Source organism: Carcharhinus amblyrhynchos, chromosome 4, assembly GCF_965287045.1.
Source record: "Carcharhinus amblyrhynchos chromosome 4, sCarAmb.v2.hapA, whole genome shotgun sequence".
Classification (NCBI taxonomy): domain Eukaryota; kingdom Metazoa; phylum Chordata; class Chondrichthyes; order Carcharhiniformes; family Carcharhinidae; genus Carcharhinus; species Carcharhinus amblyrhynchos.
The window spans coordinates 128,146,777-128,162,911 of record NC_137327.1 but is presented as its reverse complement, the minus strand read 5'-3'; the positions used below and the strand labels follow the sequence as shown (position 1 = coordinate 128,162,911).

The 16,135-nt window shown below is 45.1% G+C and overlaps 1 protein-coding gene across 2 annotated transcripts in view; it reads left to right on the top strand.

Moving 5' to 3' along the window:
• The window catches only part of LOC145342340 (mastermind-like protein 2), a 136,888-nt gene extending 122,693 nt beyond the window's left edge, over positions 1-14,195 (top strand). For both annotated transcript variants that reach the window (XM_080187846.1, XM_080187847.1), the window contains exons 3-5: positions 1,846-1,953; positions 7,687-7,795; positions 12,333-14,195. In XM_080187846.1, coding sequence (XP_080043972.1) covers positions 1,846-1,953; positions 7,687-7,795; positions 12,333-13,366 — 1,251 coding nt within the window. In that variant the 3' untranslated portion in view covers positions 13,367-14,195. The remainder of the gene's footprint in view (positions 1-1,845; positions 1,954-7,686; positions 7,796-12,332) is intronic.
• The last annotated feature ends 1,940 nt before the right edge of the window (positions 14,196-16,135 follow it).

The window sequence follows — 16,135 nt, the reverse complement described above, 5'->3', positions numbered from 1 at the left end:
CCAGTGACTGCGAAGAAACAGCACACGATTTCACGGGCTCACTCACGCCCTCTATATTGTTAACCTTTGTGGCAATTTAGCAATCATACAACCACAAGCTACCTTTAGAACGGTCGCAGCTGACCAGGTCAGTGAGGTGGAGTTTCATATACAGCGTGGAGAGGTCAAATTTACAATACTGGCTGCTTCCCATTGGGCAAGCGTCAACTCACTCAACAAGGGAGCCTGTGCTCCACGAAGCCCACGGGGAGATCGATTAGTGATTCCCCACAGCCTTCCGGGTCGTTGTATCAGCAGGGTGAGCCGGTGCCACCTGAGGAGGCTGCTAGCAGACATGGCTTCCCAGCAGCAGCCCCAGAGGAGGTGCTGGAAGGCTCCGAGGGCCAAGGAAGAGAGCATGGGGGCAGGGAAAGCAGCCTCCAAGACCCGAAACAGCTCTCCGGTGAGGAGGTAGGAAGTGGATTCCCCCTCTGACACTCAGCACAGCAATTTTCAAGTCTTGCTTCTTACTAACTTTGCCAAGGGTTTCTGAATTCAGCAGGTCCGTGAGTAGTAAAATTGCCAAGTAGGCCCTGCTGCGTGCAGGCAAGGGCGGACTGGGGACCCGCTCAGCAACATTGGTGTCAGAGATCCCCCCCCCGGTAAAATTTACCCTGGGATTTGTAACAAATAGTTGAAAGTATTGCTGTCACTGCACCTTACATTTACACTTACACATGCCCATGCAGAACAATAATCAACTGGAGCAAATACATCAGCCAGATAGACATATAGGCTGGAATTTTACCCTGATTCTGGGGGCGGCTGAGGCTCGCAGAATGGAATTCCTTGTTGGCCTCAGGCGAGATTTTACCATCTCGCCTGAGCGAGGTTGTTAAAATCCTGTCCAGAGTGGCCGGAATTGTCTGGATCTCCTGGTGCTGCTGATGGCGTACTCCTGCTGTGGGTTTCTTGGTGACCCTGGAGTAGATCCAATGGGAATTCCCATCGCAGCGGTGGGATCAGGAGGTTCTGCTGGCAGCGAACGGCGAGCTGCCTCCTGCTATGAATAACAACATGGGAAGACCGGAGAATCCCACTCCTCCCTGCATCTATTGCTCAGCACCATTTTTGGTGATTATATTGGACATGTGGCGTTGTGGCACAGGCTGAGGCCATGGCTCAGCAGCGGGATGTACTTCTGAGGCTGTATAAGGCTCTGGTCAGACCCCTTTTGGAGTATTGTGAACAGTTTTGGGCCTCGTATCTAAGCAAGAATGTGCTGGCCTTAGAAAGGGCCCAGAGGAGGTTCACAGGAATGAGCCCTGGAATGAGAAGCTTGTTGTACGAGGAACGATTAAGGACTCTGGGTTAGTAGTTGTTGGAGTTTAGAAGGATGAGGAGGGATCTTATTGAAATTTACAGGAAATTGCAAGACCTGAATAGAGTGGATGTGAAGAAGATCTTTTCACTAGTAGAAAAAACTGGAACCAGAGGGCACAATCTCAGGCTAAAGGGACGGTCCTTTTAAATACAGAGGAGGAGGAATTTCTTTAGCCAGAGAGTGGTGAATCTGTGGAACTCTTTGCGGCAGAAGGCTGTGGAGGCCAGGCCATTGAGTGTCTTTAAGATAGAGATAGATAGGTTAACAAGGGGATTAGGTTATGGGGAAAGGACAGGAGAATGGGGATGAAAAGAAAAATTAGCCATAATTGAATGGTGGAGGAAACTCAGTGGGCCAAGTGGCCTAATTCTGCTCCTCTGTCTTATGGTCTTAGGGTTGGATTGTTAAAAGTCACCAGTAACAAAGATTGAAGTAAAATTCTGTTCTTTCTTAATTGCAATTTTCTCCTTTCTTCAATATAGGATCATAATCCTGGTAGCAATTATATCAAAGCCTCGTCGCAAGCCTTCCTCAAGCAGCAACTTTTGAAGAAACAGAACTTTCTCCAACAGCAGCTGATGGCTGATCAGGTAGGTCCCTCTGTTACTGAAGCACCTTCTGAACAAACCCCCCCATCACTTAAGCTAAGCAGCGCATTCTACCCCTCACTGGAATGCTAACTGAACAGTATTGACATTACGCACAAGTGCAACATACAACGTACGGAAGGGAGCTTTCTGACTGGAAACCGGAAACAAGTTACTGAAAAATGCTCGGCAGATTCAGTCAGCAACTGTGGAGGGAACGTCTGTGTTACCGAGCAGAATTTTCCAGCCCTGTCACAGCAGAGTGGAGCTGGAAAATGAGGCAAGCCATTCAAAAGTCCATTGACTTCGACAGGTCTGGAAAATTCTGCCCAAGGCTTCAGGGTGCCGACCTTTAGCCAGGAGTGGCTAAAACCTAAAAGACGCCAACTTCGGCATTCCAGATATTGGTTTCCATTGAAGGCAGAAGGCTCTGTCACTCTAATTGGGATAAATAAACTCTTGCATCAAGGGGCTCATGACAGTGAATTTGTTCTCCTTTTCCCAAGTTTGTGCACATACGTACTTTAAGGGGAGAGTAGGCCAACCGGAAATTTAAAGGAGACCTCAAATCCCGAGCCCCTTTTTCATCCCAGGCAATGTCTTACTAAATATTAGTAAAGATAGGCTGTTTAGTTGAATTGGTAATCTGGATAGGTCGGTCATTGTTTGTGGCAGTAGGAAGGGAGTAAGTAATAGTTGGTTTTTGACAAGATGTTCCTGAGCGAAAAAGGAACTGCAAAGTCTCCCCGTATCGGAAAGATTTGCTCAGATGTCTTTAGAGCGTTGATTTCACTGAGCTCCAGTGCCTAAGGGGAATGAAGGACAGTTCTGTAAGGTGCAGCAGATCAAATTGGGTTCTTGGTATGATTCAGAACCATACACCGGGACGAACCCACAGATCTGAAACCTTCACCCTTCACTTGGCTTTGAACATGAGGTTAGTGTATTGGTTAATTTGTGATTTTGAGAATGAAGAGCTCCAAGCTCTTCCAGATAGAATTCAGGTAAAGTGGCAAAAGCTCCCTGAAAGGGTCACTTCCGGGGGTGGAATGGGGGTATTCTGCCTTGCCACTGGTAAAGAACATAAGCCAGTCACTGAGAGAGAGCCTTTTATTTCATCCAACTGAATATAAGGCTTCAATCATAAACATCCTAGTCTTGTTAGGGTGCCTAAAGTAAAAGCAAAATACTGCAGACAGTGGAAATGTGTAAAACAGAAAGTGTTGAAAAAATTCAGCAGATCTGGCAGCATCTGTGGAGAGAGAAACAGTTAACATTTTTTGTGTTTGTGGGACATGGGCTTCGCTGGCTGGCCAGCATTTATTGGCCATCCCTAGTTGCCCTTTGAGGACAGTTGAGAGTCAGCCACATTGCTGTGGCTCTGGAGTCACATATAGGCCAGACCAGGTGAGGACAACAGATTTCAAAGAACAAAATAAATTATAGCACAGCAACAGGCCTTTTGGTCTTCTAAGCCTGCACCGACCATGCTGCCCGACTGAACTAAAACCCCCTAACCTTCCGAGGACCATATCTCTCTATTCTCATCCTATTCATATATTTGAGACACCCCTTAAAAGTCACTATTGTATCTGTTTGCACTACCTTCCCCGGCAGCGAGTTCCAGAAACCCAACACCCCTGTGTAAAAAAAAACTTGCCTCATACATCTTCTTCAAACTTTGCCCCTCGCACCTTAAACCTGTGCCCCCTAGTAACTGACTCTCCCAGCCTGGGAAAAAGCTTCTGACTATCTACTCTGTCCATACCCCTCATAATCTTGTAGACTTCTATCAGGGTGCCCCTCAACCTTCATCATTACAGTGAGAACAAACCAAGTTTGTCCAACCTCTCCTTATAGCTTATGTCCTCCATACCAGACAACATCCTGATAACCTTTTCTGTACCCTCTCCAAAGCCTCCACATCCTTCTAGTATTGTGGCAACCAGAATTGAACACTATATTCCAAGTGTGACTTAACTAAGGTTCTATAAAGCTGCAACATGACTTGCCAGTTTTTAAACTCAGTGCCCCGGCTGATGAAGACAAGCATGCCATATGCCTTCTTGACTACCTTTTTCACCTGGGTTGCTGCTTTTAGTGACCTGTGCACCTGTATACTCAGATCTCTTTGCCTATCAATACTCTTACAAGTTCTATCATTTACTGTATATTTCCAATCTGTATTAGACCTTCCAAAATGCATTACCTTTATATATATTTCAAACAGCAAAGGCCCGAGCACTGATCCCTTTTTCACAGCCCTCCATTCAGAAACGCACCCTTCCACTGCTACCCTCTGTCTTCTATGATTGAGCCAGTTCTGTATCCATCTTGCCAGCTCACTTCTGATCCCATGCGACTTCACCTTCTGCACCACCCTGCCATGAGGAACCTTGTCAAAGGTCTTACTGAAGTCCAAGAAGAGAATATCCACTGCCGTATCCTCATCAGTCAGCTTTGTCACTTTCTCTTCACAAAACCACGTTGCCCCTTGCTAATATATCCACTTATTTCCGAGTGGAAGTAAATCCTTTCTCAAAGAATTCTCTCCAATAATTTCCCTACCACTGACATAAGGCTGTTGCTACACCTCTCCAACCCTCTGGGACCTCCCCTGTAGCCAATGAGGATAGAGATTTCTCTCAAGGCCCAAGCAATTTCCTCTGTTGCCTTTCTCAGTTTTCTGGGGTATATCCCATCAGGCCCTGGGGACTTGTCTAACTTAATGTTTCTCAAGAACCCAAATATTTCCTCCTTTTTGATCTCAACATAACTCAAACTATCTACACAGCTTTTCCCAGACTAATCATCCACCAAGTCCTTCTCCTTGGTCAATATTGACGCAAAGTAGTCATTTAATACCTTGCCTATTTCTTCTGACTCCACAGATAGATTCCTTCCCCTGTCTTTGAGTGGGCCAAGCTTCTCCCTGGCTACCCTCTTGCTCTTCATAATTGTATATAAAGCCTTGGGATTTTCCTTAATCCTGCTGGACAATGATTTTTCGTGACCTCTTTTGGCCCTCCTTATTCCTTGCTTAAGTTTCTTTCTAGTTTCATTGTATTCCACACTTGTTTTCCAGCCTCCTAGCCTTGACAAATGCTTCCTTTTTCTCTTTGACTAGGCTCACAATATCTCTCATTATCCAAGGTTCCCAAAACTTGCCATACTTATCCTTCATCCTTACAGGAATGTGCCAGTCCTGAATCTCTTACAACACTTGAAAGCCTCCCACATGCCAGATGTTGATTTGCTCTCAAACATCTGTTCCCAATCTGCATTCTTCAGTTCCTGCCTAATATTGTTGTAATTAGCCTTCCCCCAATTTGGCACCTTAACTTGAGGACTACACTTATCATTATTCATCAGTACCTTAAAGGTTACTGAATTGTGGTCACTGTTCCCAAACTGCTCCCCTACTGAAACGTTGACCACCTGGCTGGGCTCATTCCCCAATACCAGGTCCAGTATGGTTCCTTCTGTAGTTGGACTATCTACATATTGTTTCAAGACGCCCTCCTGGACACTTCTTACAAACTCTGTCCCATCCATGCCCCTGGCACTAAGTGAATCCCAGTCAGTATAGGGGAAATCTCCCACCGTTATTTTTACACCTTGCCAAAATCTGCCGACATATCTGTTCCTACATATCTGCATTTCCCAGGGGCAGTTGGGCAGCCTACAGTAAACCCTCAACATTGAGATTACACCCTTCCTATTCCTCAGCTCTACCCATATTGCCTTGCTATATGAGCCCTCCAAGGTGTCCTCCCACAGTACAGCTATGATATTCCCTTCCCTAAAGGGGCATTGGTGAACCAGGCGGGTTTTTCTGACATTCAACAATGGTTTCACGGTCATCAGTAGATTCTTAATTTCAGATATTTTTTCTTGAATTCAAATTCCACCACCTGCGCCTTGGCGGGATTCGAATCTGGGTCTCCAGAACATTAGTTGAGTTTCTGGATTAATAGTCTAGCGATAATACCACTGGGCCATTGCCTCCCTTTTTCGAGTCCATATGACCCTTCTCCACAGATGCTACCAGATCTGTTGAGTTTTTCCAGCATTTTCTGTTTTTATTTCAGATTTCCAATGTCTATGGTATTTGGCTTTGATTTTAGGCACCTTATTGAGACTGGGTGCCATCTGCTGACTTCCTGACTAAAGAATAATTGGAAAGCAGATGTCTGGCTGTTGGAGGTGGTATGTTCCTCAGGCCAGAGTATGTGCTTCAGGATAGGAGTCCTGGTTGAGGCTGAAGGAGGACGAAGGCTTGGCAGGGAGGAGAACTTTCCACACACCTGATGAAGGAACAGTGTTTCTGAAAGCTTGTGGGTTTACTATCAAATAAACCTGTTGGACTTTAACCTGGTGTTGTGAGACTTCTTACTGTGTTTACCCCAATCCAACGCTGGCATCTCCACATCAGGGAGGAGGACTCTTGGAGTACTCATGCTCTTCCTATCCCAAGGGAAAGGAAAACCACTTAAATATATAATTTTTTAATATATCTTCTGGTCCTGCCTGTTGTTCAGCAGGTTTTCTTTGACAGAGAAATCTACCGCTGCTGTCCTGCGAAGATTGACGTAGCAGATTCAACAGATTATATATTTACAAAGTTTATTTATTAATGTCACAAGGAGGCTTACATTTAAAGCTGCAATGAAGTTACTGTGAAAATCCCCTACTTGCCACACTCTGGCGCCTGTTCGGCTACACTGATGGAAAATTTAGCACGGCCAACGCACCTAACCAGCATGTCTTACAGACTGTGGGGGGAAACCACAGCACCCGGAGGAAACCCACACAGACACGGGGAGATTTTGCAGACTCCGCACAGTGACTTAAGCTGGGAATCAAACCCAGGGGCAACACGGTGGCACAGTGGTTAGCACTGCTGCTTCACAGTGCCAGGGATCTGGGTTCATTTCCCAGCTTGGGTCACTGTCCGTGTGGAGTTTGCACATTCTCCTCGCGTCTGCGTGGGTTTGCTCCAGGTGCTCTGGTTCCTCCCACAGTCCCAGAGCTGTGCGGATTAGGTGGATTGGCCGTGCTAAATTGTCCCTTAGTGTCAGGGGGACTAGCTAGGGTAAATGCATAGGGTTATGGGAATAGGGCCTGGGTGGGATTGTGGTCAGTTCAGGCTCGATGTGCCGAATGGCCTCCTTCTGCACTGTAGGATTCTATGAATCTTGGCACTGTGAGGCAGCAATGCTAACCACTGTGCCACCATGCCACCCATAGAAAAGATGTATCCTTCAGTAATGCAAGACTCATTCAGTACTGTGCTGTAGTGTCAGCCTGGAATATGCTCTCAAATACTGTAGTGGAGACTTGAGCACATAACTTTCTTACACAAGGGCCACAATGCTACAAGCTGACAGTGTGTTGATAAATTTGGTGACATTCCTTGCAATAATGTAACAAAGCAAGAAGTGGTACACAATAGTATGTAAGCAGCACAGACAGTTTGTACCAAGTGTTACTTATGTTGCTGCCCTCATCTTCGCCGTACATATTCCTGCAATTGGAATAAAATATTCAGGAAAGGGCCTGCAAATCAACATCCCAAAGGCCTGCCTCCCATTTTCAAGGAGCTAAAATGCCCCAACGGTTAAGCTGGCGAGGTAAATTTTAACTATTTGTCCTGAGTTTTGCCCTGTCTCTTGCATCACTGCAGCTTTAAGATTTACTTAAACGGCCGCGTGCCCCCTGCTATTTGTTTTTCAGGAGAAACAAAGACAGCATGATCAAATAAATGGCCACATGATCAGAGTGTCACCCGACTACAAGGAACAGAGGAACACATTTGGAGTTCAGCAGTTGAGTCAGTTTCAAGGTAAGATTGGCACTGGGCTGCGCAGTTTTTTTAAAGAAAGGTCATTTAGGGCTGTTTTTTTTTAATGGAATTGATTTACCTGGAGCTTGTCCCTGGCGTGCTGGAAGGAACTAGTTAGTTCAGTGGGAAGCAGAGCTGTTCAGTACGGACCAGCAAGTACCTGTCTGCAGAATCTAGATCTGAAGCGAGACTATCCAGAATAAATGGGAGGGGGTGCCTCCACACCTGGTCAGACTTACTAGTCGCTTCCCTGACATTCCCGTCACATCTCCTGTAAACTGTGCCCCTCCCCTGCCAGGGCACCCTGGCAATGCCTTTTGTGCCACATGCCCAGGCTCCAGAAAGTCTACATACTGGAAAGTTGAGCATAAACAACATAGATGGAGAGAGTTGTCAAAGTGGGGCTGGAGGCTGCCGAGTAGAACTGGTGTTTTCCAGGTTAGGATGCTGCTTAATTTATGTAGGTAGATTTCTGAGAGTGATCCCAACCCTGTAGGGTGGAATCATGGAATCATAGAATCCTTACAGTGCAGAAGGAGGCCATTTGGCCCATTGAGTCTGTACCGATCACAATCCCACCCGATTCCCGTAACCTTTCATATTTACCTGCTAATCCCCCTGACACTAGGGTCAATTTAGCAATGGCCAATCAACCTAACCTGCACATCTTTGGAGTGTGGGAGGATTCTGGCGTACCCAGAGGAAACCCATGCAGACACAGGGAGAATTTGCAAAGTGACAGGGAATTGAACCCGTGTCCCTGGCACTGTGAGGCAGCAGTGCTAACCACTGTGCCACCGTGCCATTTACTGACCGAGAGGAGGCCAAACAAACTCATTATCCCCTTCAACTGAATTACAGTGATTTAGCTTTGAGTGATCAGATGCCCAAAGCAGAAAGTGCCACAACGTGAGCACTAACTGGTATTTATTGGAAAGGGTCAGTTCAGAGACCGTGTGGGTTGTGGAAATGCAGCGGGTGTAGTCGGTGTTTTTCTGAAGTTTGATTTTGTTCATTATGGTTAGAGAAGCTTTGCCTGTTTGGGGAACACTTAGATAATTTCAGCACCTTCTAACATTGAAGAGTTGTTAAAATGCTGGTACTTGATCTGTGTGAAGAAGGATCCGCTTTATAGCACACTTTAGGAGATCCCAACCCACTCTGCAGCCAGTGAAATACTTCTGAAATATAGTCACGTTTCAATATAGGAAATTTTCGCAGAGCCTCATCCCACAAACAGCAGTTTGATAATGACCGGATCAGCAGTGTTTTTTCTTCAGTAATGATGTAAGTTGAGCAATAAACATTGGTGGTAACACTGGGGAGAATTCATCTGCTCTCCTGTACGAGTTCTTGGAGTCCTCTCTCCGAGAGCCCAGTTGAATAATTGCTATGGAAGGAGTACAGGGAAGGATTACCAGGTTGATTCCTGGGATGGCATATGAAGAGAGACTAAGTCAGTTAGGATTACATTCACTGGAGTTTAGAAGAGTGAGAGGGGAGTCTCATTGAAACTTTATAAAATACTGACCAGGTTAGACTGGGTGGATTCAGAAAGAATGTTCCTGATGGTGGGGGATTCCAGAACTAGGGGTCATAGTTTGAGGATAAGGGGTAAACGTTTTAGAACTGAGGTGAGGAGAAATTTCTTCACCCAGAGGATGGTGAAAGTGGAATTCACTCCCACAGAAAGTAGTTGCGGCCAAAGTGTTGTCTGATTTCAACAAGAAATTAGATATAGCTCTAGGGGAGGAAGGCGGGATCAGGATATTGAATTTGATGATTAGCCATGATCACAATGAATGGCAGAGCAGGATTGAAGGGCGAAATGGCCTACTCCTGCTTCTAGTTTCTATGAGTCACTTAAGTGGCAATTAAAGGTCTTTTCTAAGCCCCCGTTGACATCTTACCAGCGATCAGGGGTAGGGGGATGTCCACTGTGAAACTTTGATCACTGGCAGACTCTGACCCCCCCCCACACGGCCCTACCTGGCAGACCCCTGCTTCCCCAAACCCCCTTTACCCAATCGTGAAGGCACACACTCGCGGTATCCTCCTCCTCCTCTGGATGCAGTACCGACAGTGGTCACTGACAGCTGTGGTGCTGCTGAGCTGCTGTGACTGCAACATGTGTCCTCAAGTCCAGCTGACCACTGATCTACCTCCACCTTCTGCCCCCTTTCCAGCCCCAGAGACTCCACCACCTGCTGCCTCCAAAAAAATTCAGCCTCATATTTTTTGCATTGGTAGATAATGAGGTTTACTAATCAATAGCATCACATGGACGGCAAATAACTATTATTATAAATGCTTTGGGATGGTTCCATAGGAGTGTCCAACCCTCTTATATCTCACTCAAGAGATCACCCACTAGATCTGAATCTCATTGAGCCTTGTGATGAATATCTACTTCCCAAACCATGGGTGTACATTATCTGCAGTGTGTACCGTCTGCAAGATGCACTGCAGCGACTCACCAAGGCATCTTTGACTGCACCTTTCAACCCACAGCTTCCGCCGTGCAGTAGGGTAAGGGCAGCAGATGCGTGGAAATACTGTCACCAGCAACTTCCCCACCCCAAGGCATGCATCATCCTGACTTAGAAATATATTGTCACTCCTTCACTGAGATGGGTTTAAATTGCTGGAAGTTCATTCACAGGTGTGGATGTTGCTGGCCAGGTTTGTAATTATTACCCAACCCTCCCCCCAGTTACTCCGAACAAGGAATTACATTTCCTGGAATCATACAGTACAAAAGGAGGCCATTCAGCCATCAAGTCTGCACCGACAATCCCACCCAGGACCTATCCCCATAACCCTGCATATTTACCCTGCAAATCCCCCTGACACTAAGGGGCAATTTTGCATGGCTAATAAACCTAATCTGCACATCTTTGGACTGTAGGAGGAAACTGGAGCATCCAGAAGAAACCCACACAGACAGGGGGAGAACAGGTCACGACAGTGAGCTGAGGCCAGAATTGAAACTGGGTCCTGTACTCTGAGGTAGCAGTGCTCACCATTGTGCCACCGTGCCGATGGTCAGCCATGGCTTTGAATACAGCTGAAGCACCAGCTGGACTACTTCAAAGGGCAGTTCGGAGTCAAACACATTGCTATGGGTCTGGAGTCACGTACAGGCCACTCTGTAGTCAGGGTGCTTGAGTTTCTTCCCTAAGGGGTGTTAGCGAACCACATTGCAACAAGCCAGTAATTTCATCACCGTCAATATTACTGGTAGCTTTCGAATGCCAGATTTATTAATTAACTGATTTTAAGTTTCACCAGCGGCCCAGGTCATTGTCCCATTTCATTGATCCTCTGCATTACTAGTCCAGTGCTGTACCCACCATGCGATCCATATTGTACCAACCTCTCTATCTAACGTCACTGTGCATGTCCCTGCACAACACACACTACAGTGCTTCAAGAAGGCAGCTCACCAAGCCTTCCTGAGAGCAATTAGACAAGATCAATAAATGCCAGCCTTGACAGTGACACCCACACTGCTTCAGCAAATAATAATGCAAAAGACACATGGGGCAGCACGGTGGCACAGTGGTTAGCACTGCTGCCTAACAGCGTCTGACTGTGTGGAGTCTGCATGTTCTCCCTGTGTCTGTGTGGGTTTTCTCCAGGTGTTCCAGTTTCCTCCCACAGTCCAAAGATGTGCAGGTTAGGTGGATTGGCCATGCTGAATTACCCCTTCGTGTTCCTAGGTGTGTAGGTTAGGCAGATTAGTGGGGTAAATATGGGGGGTTACGGGGATAAGATGCTCCACTGAAGAGTCAGTGCAGACTCGATGGGCCAAATGGCCTCCTTCTGCACTGTAGGGGTTTCTATGATTCTATACTTGAAGCCTGAAGTAGTCTGCATACTCAAGATTATGATCAGTAGTAATGTAGGGCAAGAAAAAAAACAGAAAATGCTGGGAAATCTCAGCAGGTCTGACAGCATCTGTGGAGAGAGAATAGAGCCAACGTTTCGAGTCTGGATGACTCTTTGCAACAGCAACAATTTGCTTTTATCTTAGTGATGCAGGCAGAGCTTATTGGAGATGGTGTCCCCACGACATTAGGTTTGGTAAACCTTATTTCATTTGATGACTATATTTAGCTTTGTGTGCGAATGGTAAGCTGATACATGTCAACATCAGCTTTTGTCAACTTGGGCTGAGTGTTGAAGCCAAAGTGTTTCCCGCGAGAAACATTACACTAGCTCTGGCAATTCTCATTCTGCTGCTTGTAGTAGTTTGCTGAATGCAAATTGACTAATGTGTTCCTAAGATACAATGCAGGCTATACTTCAAAAGTACTTCATTGGCTGCAAAGTGTTTTGGAGCATTCTTAGGTTATGAAAGGCAGTATATAAATACAAACTATACAAATTTGTTTGTTTTTAATGTGTTTCATTCAGCAAGGAAAAAGAAACTTTTTCAAAAGGTATCATATTGTCTCGAGGCTATCGTTTATTTTATCTTCATGTCAACACTTGTGGAATATTGTGCATTAATCCCTTCTCATTTTCTTTACAGCTGTGGCACAATCGTTGCCTACAAACTCTGGGCAACCTTTGCCAACGCAACCTTCTGCCCACTGTGGTATGCGGCTGAACACTGGGCTTCTGCAAGTGACGTCTCAGAACAACCTTGGACCTGGAATTCCCGCAGTAACAGCCAGTCAGGGTGACCGGACTATGGGAATGTACCCAGCTAATCCCAGCAGTCAGCAAAACATCTACATACCGTCATCTGGCATCAATATGCCTCTCCGACCAAGTCAAAGCGCTTTGGGAATGAGATCAACCAGCCAGGCAGTGCCAAGCCAGGCTATAATCCGCCAAAGGACAGCAATATCTGGGTTTAGTGGCTCGGTACCCAATCCTGCTGTACCTCCCCAACATATTAGACAATCCATAAGCCAGGCAGGAGCCAACATTCCTGTCCAAGGAATCTCAAATGCATTGGCCACTTCAGGCATGGCTTCTCAAATGTGGCCACAGCAAAGGATTCCAGCATTGCAAAATCAGACCAAAATGGATGGCAGCATGCAACAGTTCTCAAATAACCCCTTGTTCTCCAAACAGACCATGAGGCCAAATTTGTCTGTGCAGCCATTTCCTCATCAAACCATAGCGCCACCAAATCAGATAGCACCGGGAGGACAAATGAGGCCACTGCAGCAACTGAACCCAGGTCAGACTGGACAAAGCATGGTCTCCATGAGTGGTCCATCACCCAGGCATAACCAACCAAGGCTACCCACAGCAGCTATGGCTGGCATGAAAGCTGTACCACATGGGATCGCCAATTTGAGCCAAACTCACCCTCTGCCAGGTTTGGCTCCAACCAGCTACACTTCCACCGGACAGTCATCTGGATCCTTCAACCGCATGAACCCCACCAGCGAGGTTTCTTCCTTTGAATTTCTTCAACACAGTAACAGCAATAGTTTGAGTGGAGCGCGAAATGAGTCTGATTTCATAGAGTCCATTATGAAGAGCAGTAGCAGTAACGATGACTGGATAAATGACTTGACTCTTGATGACTTTCTGGGGCAGCATTCTTAAAGCCTGGTTGCTGGGTATGATTTATCCGATCTCCAGGCTGTTGTACATAGCGAGCGCCCATCTACACATTGTGACATCGGACTAAAGACTGTTGGGCAGATGTGTAGGTGTGGACACTGTAACTTTCCATATACTAGCGGGTATAAGTCACTGGATGTACCTAGTGTACTGCCTGCAACACTGAGTTTTAAAGTGGCAATACATAAGTTAATGTATTTGTTCAAAATATTCTGTAAATTATGTTTTCCTAATAAATATTGTACGTCAGGAAGGAGTAATTATACTTTGTTGGATCATTTGTCAATAAAATGCAGTATAGGCAAAATCATTGTTTTTATATTAGCAAATTTGTTTATTTTTATTTGGTATAAAATATGCAGACTACATTGTTCAAACAGTAATACTATGTATTACAATGTTAAAATACAGGTTGTGTTTTTGACATGACATAGGCAGTGCAGTCTTGTGTTGTACAGGTGATTTATTCCTGGTTTCATAGACCTTCATTCACCATCAATCCCATTTTGATTCAAATATGTTACCACAGTGAGCATTGAGCTGATGGAATAGCTGTTAATATGAAATTGCTTTCTTTGTAATCCGTCAGCTCCTGTTGACACTCTGTACATTTTAGATGTGCATTCTACCAAGATATTATGAACTTCATAATGTGTTTGTTACTGAAACCTTTTGTGATCTTATGTTTTATTAGTTACATGTATTTTTTTCCCCCTACCATGAATGTGTTTCTTTTATTTTTAATTTAATACCATCTTGGAGCACAAATAGTATGACAAGTTTTTTTGCTTCATATCATAATAAACTTGCCCTGTGCCAAAAATGCATTATGGCTGACTACCATACTTCACAGTGAGAAGTCTCACAACACCCAGGTTGGACTTAAATCATGGCTACCAGACTTCAAGCATCAAATTCCATGGCATTATTTACAACATCATTGCCGTGTTTTCATCACTGATCACTTAGGCTTAGTACTTGAGGCAACGGCATAGCGGTGTTATCGCTAGACAATTAATCCATGTGACTCCAGAGCCATAGCAATGTGATTGACATTCAACCCTCCAAGGGCAACTAGGGATAGACCAGTTAATGCTGGCCAGCAAGTGACACCCATGTCCCATGAATGAATAAAATAATCCTTTCTGTCATCTATTCAATCTCAAAAGGCTGGATACTGTCATTTAGCGTATTATTCAATATCTTCCCTATTTCCGCTTCACAACTAAATTAAGATTCTGACACCAATAAACATGAAGCTACATTTATTTTCTAGCTACAACTCAATAGTAATAATATGAGAAGGAATATGATATTACTTTTCTGAGTCACCGAACTGGGTGATTCAGTAATATCATATTCAGAAAATCAATAAATCAAAGGGTGGCTGCAAAATGATATTGACAGTGATAGGAATGGTCTTTCATATCTTCTAAAAATTAGAGAATGAGTCTGTCTACGGTAATATTCTGATTATGAAGTGATGCTTGCACAGCAGAGCAGAGAAATGCCTACAACTTTCTCCGTACTGAGTTTTCTCTGGGAAGGTAGTGATGCTGAGTACAGGGCAGGAACCTCCCTGCACGGAGAATCACTACCTTACACTCATATACTTGATAAAGGCTAAAGGCCAATCCTCAGGCAGGTATGGTACATGAAGCAGCCTTGGAGAACACTTACCCGAAGGTGTCCTTAATTATCCTTGAAAGTCCTTGACAGCTGAAGTGTTCCCTGACAAGAAGGGAATCCTGGCTGGTGCTTTGTCAGGCAGTTCAAAGTCAACCACATTGCTATGGCTCTGGAATCACACAGAATTATAAAATCATACACTGCAGAAGAGGCCATTTGGCCCATCAAGTCTGCACCGATCACAATCCCACCCAGCTCTATCCCCATAACCCCATGTATTTACCTTAGCTGGTCTCCCTGACACTAAGGGCCATTTACCACGACCAATCATGAATTTAGCAGTAGATTCTTCTCTCCTTTGCCTGATGAACATAGGAAATAGGAGCAGGGGACCACATAGCCCTTTGAGCTGCTCTTATCATTTAATACAATCTTTGGCTTTGACTCCACATTCCCAGTTAATCCTTTGTTCGAGATCAAAAACGATTCTATCTGAGCCTTAAATATATTTTTCATCCATGAACGGGACAGTGAGGAGACTTGGTCAGTACGTGTGAGGAAAAGGGGAATCAAGATGTAGAAAGAGTTGCTGGACTGATAAGGTTTGACTGTTGTTCTTAGTTTTTATTCATTCATGGGACATGGACGTCACTGGCTGGCCAGCACTTATTGCCCAGCTTTAGCTGCCTTTGTAGGGCAGAGTAAGAAGTCTCACAACTCCAGGTTAAAGTCTAACAGGTTTATTTCGTAGCACGAGCTTGCGGAGCACTGCGCCTTCATCAGGTTTCACTAACACGGCATATATAGACACAGACTCAATTGCAAGTTAATGGTTGGAATGTGAGCCTTAACAGGTAAGTATGTCTTTATAGTACAGACAAATAGAGTGGAGAGAAGGTTAAGCACAAGTTAAAGAAGTGTGAATTGTCTCACCCAGGACAATTAGTAAGATTTTGCAAGTCCAGGCCAAATGGTGGGGGTTACAGATAGTGTGACATGAACCCAAGATCCCAATTGAGGACATCCTTATGTGTGCAGAACTTGGCTATCAGTTTCTGTTTGGTGATTCTGTGTTGTCATGTGTCTTGAAGGTTACTTTGGAGAACGCTTACCCGAAGATCA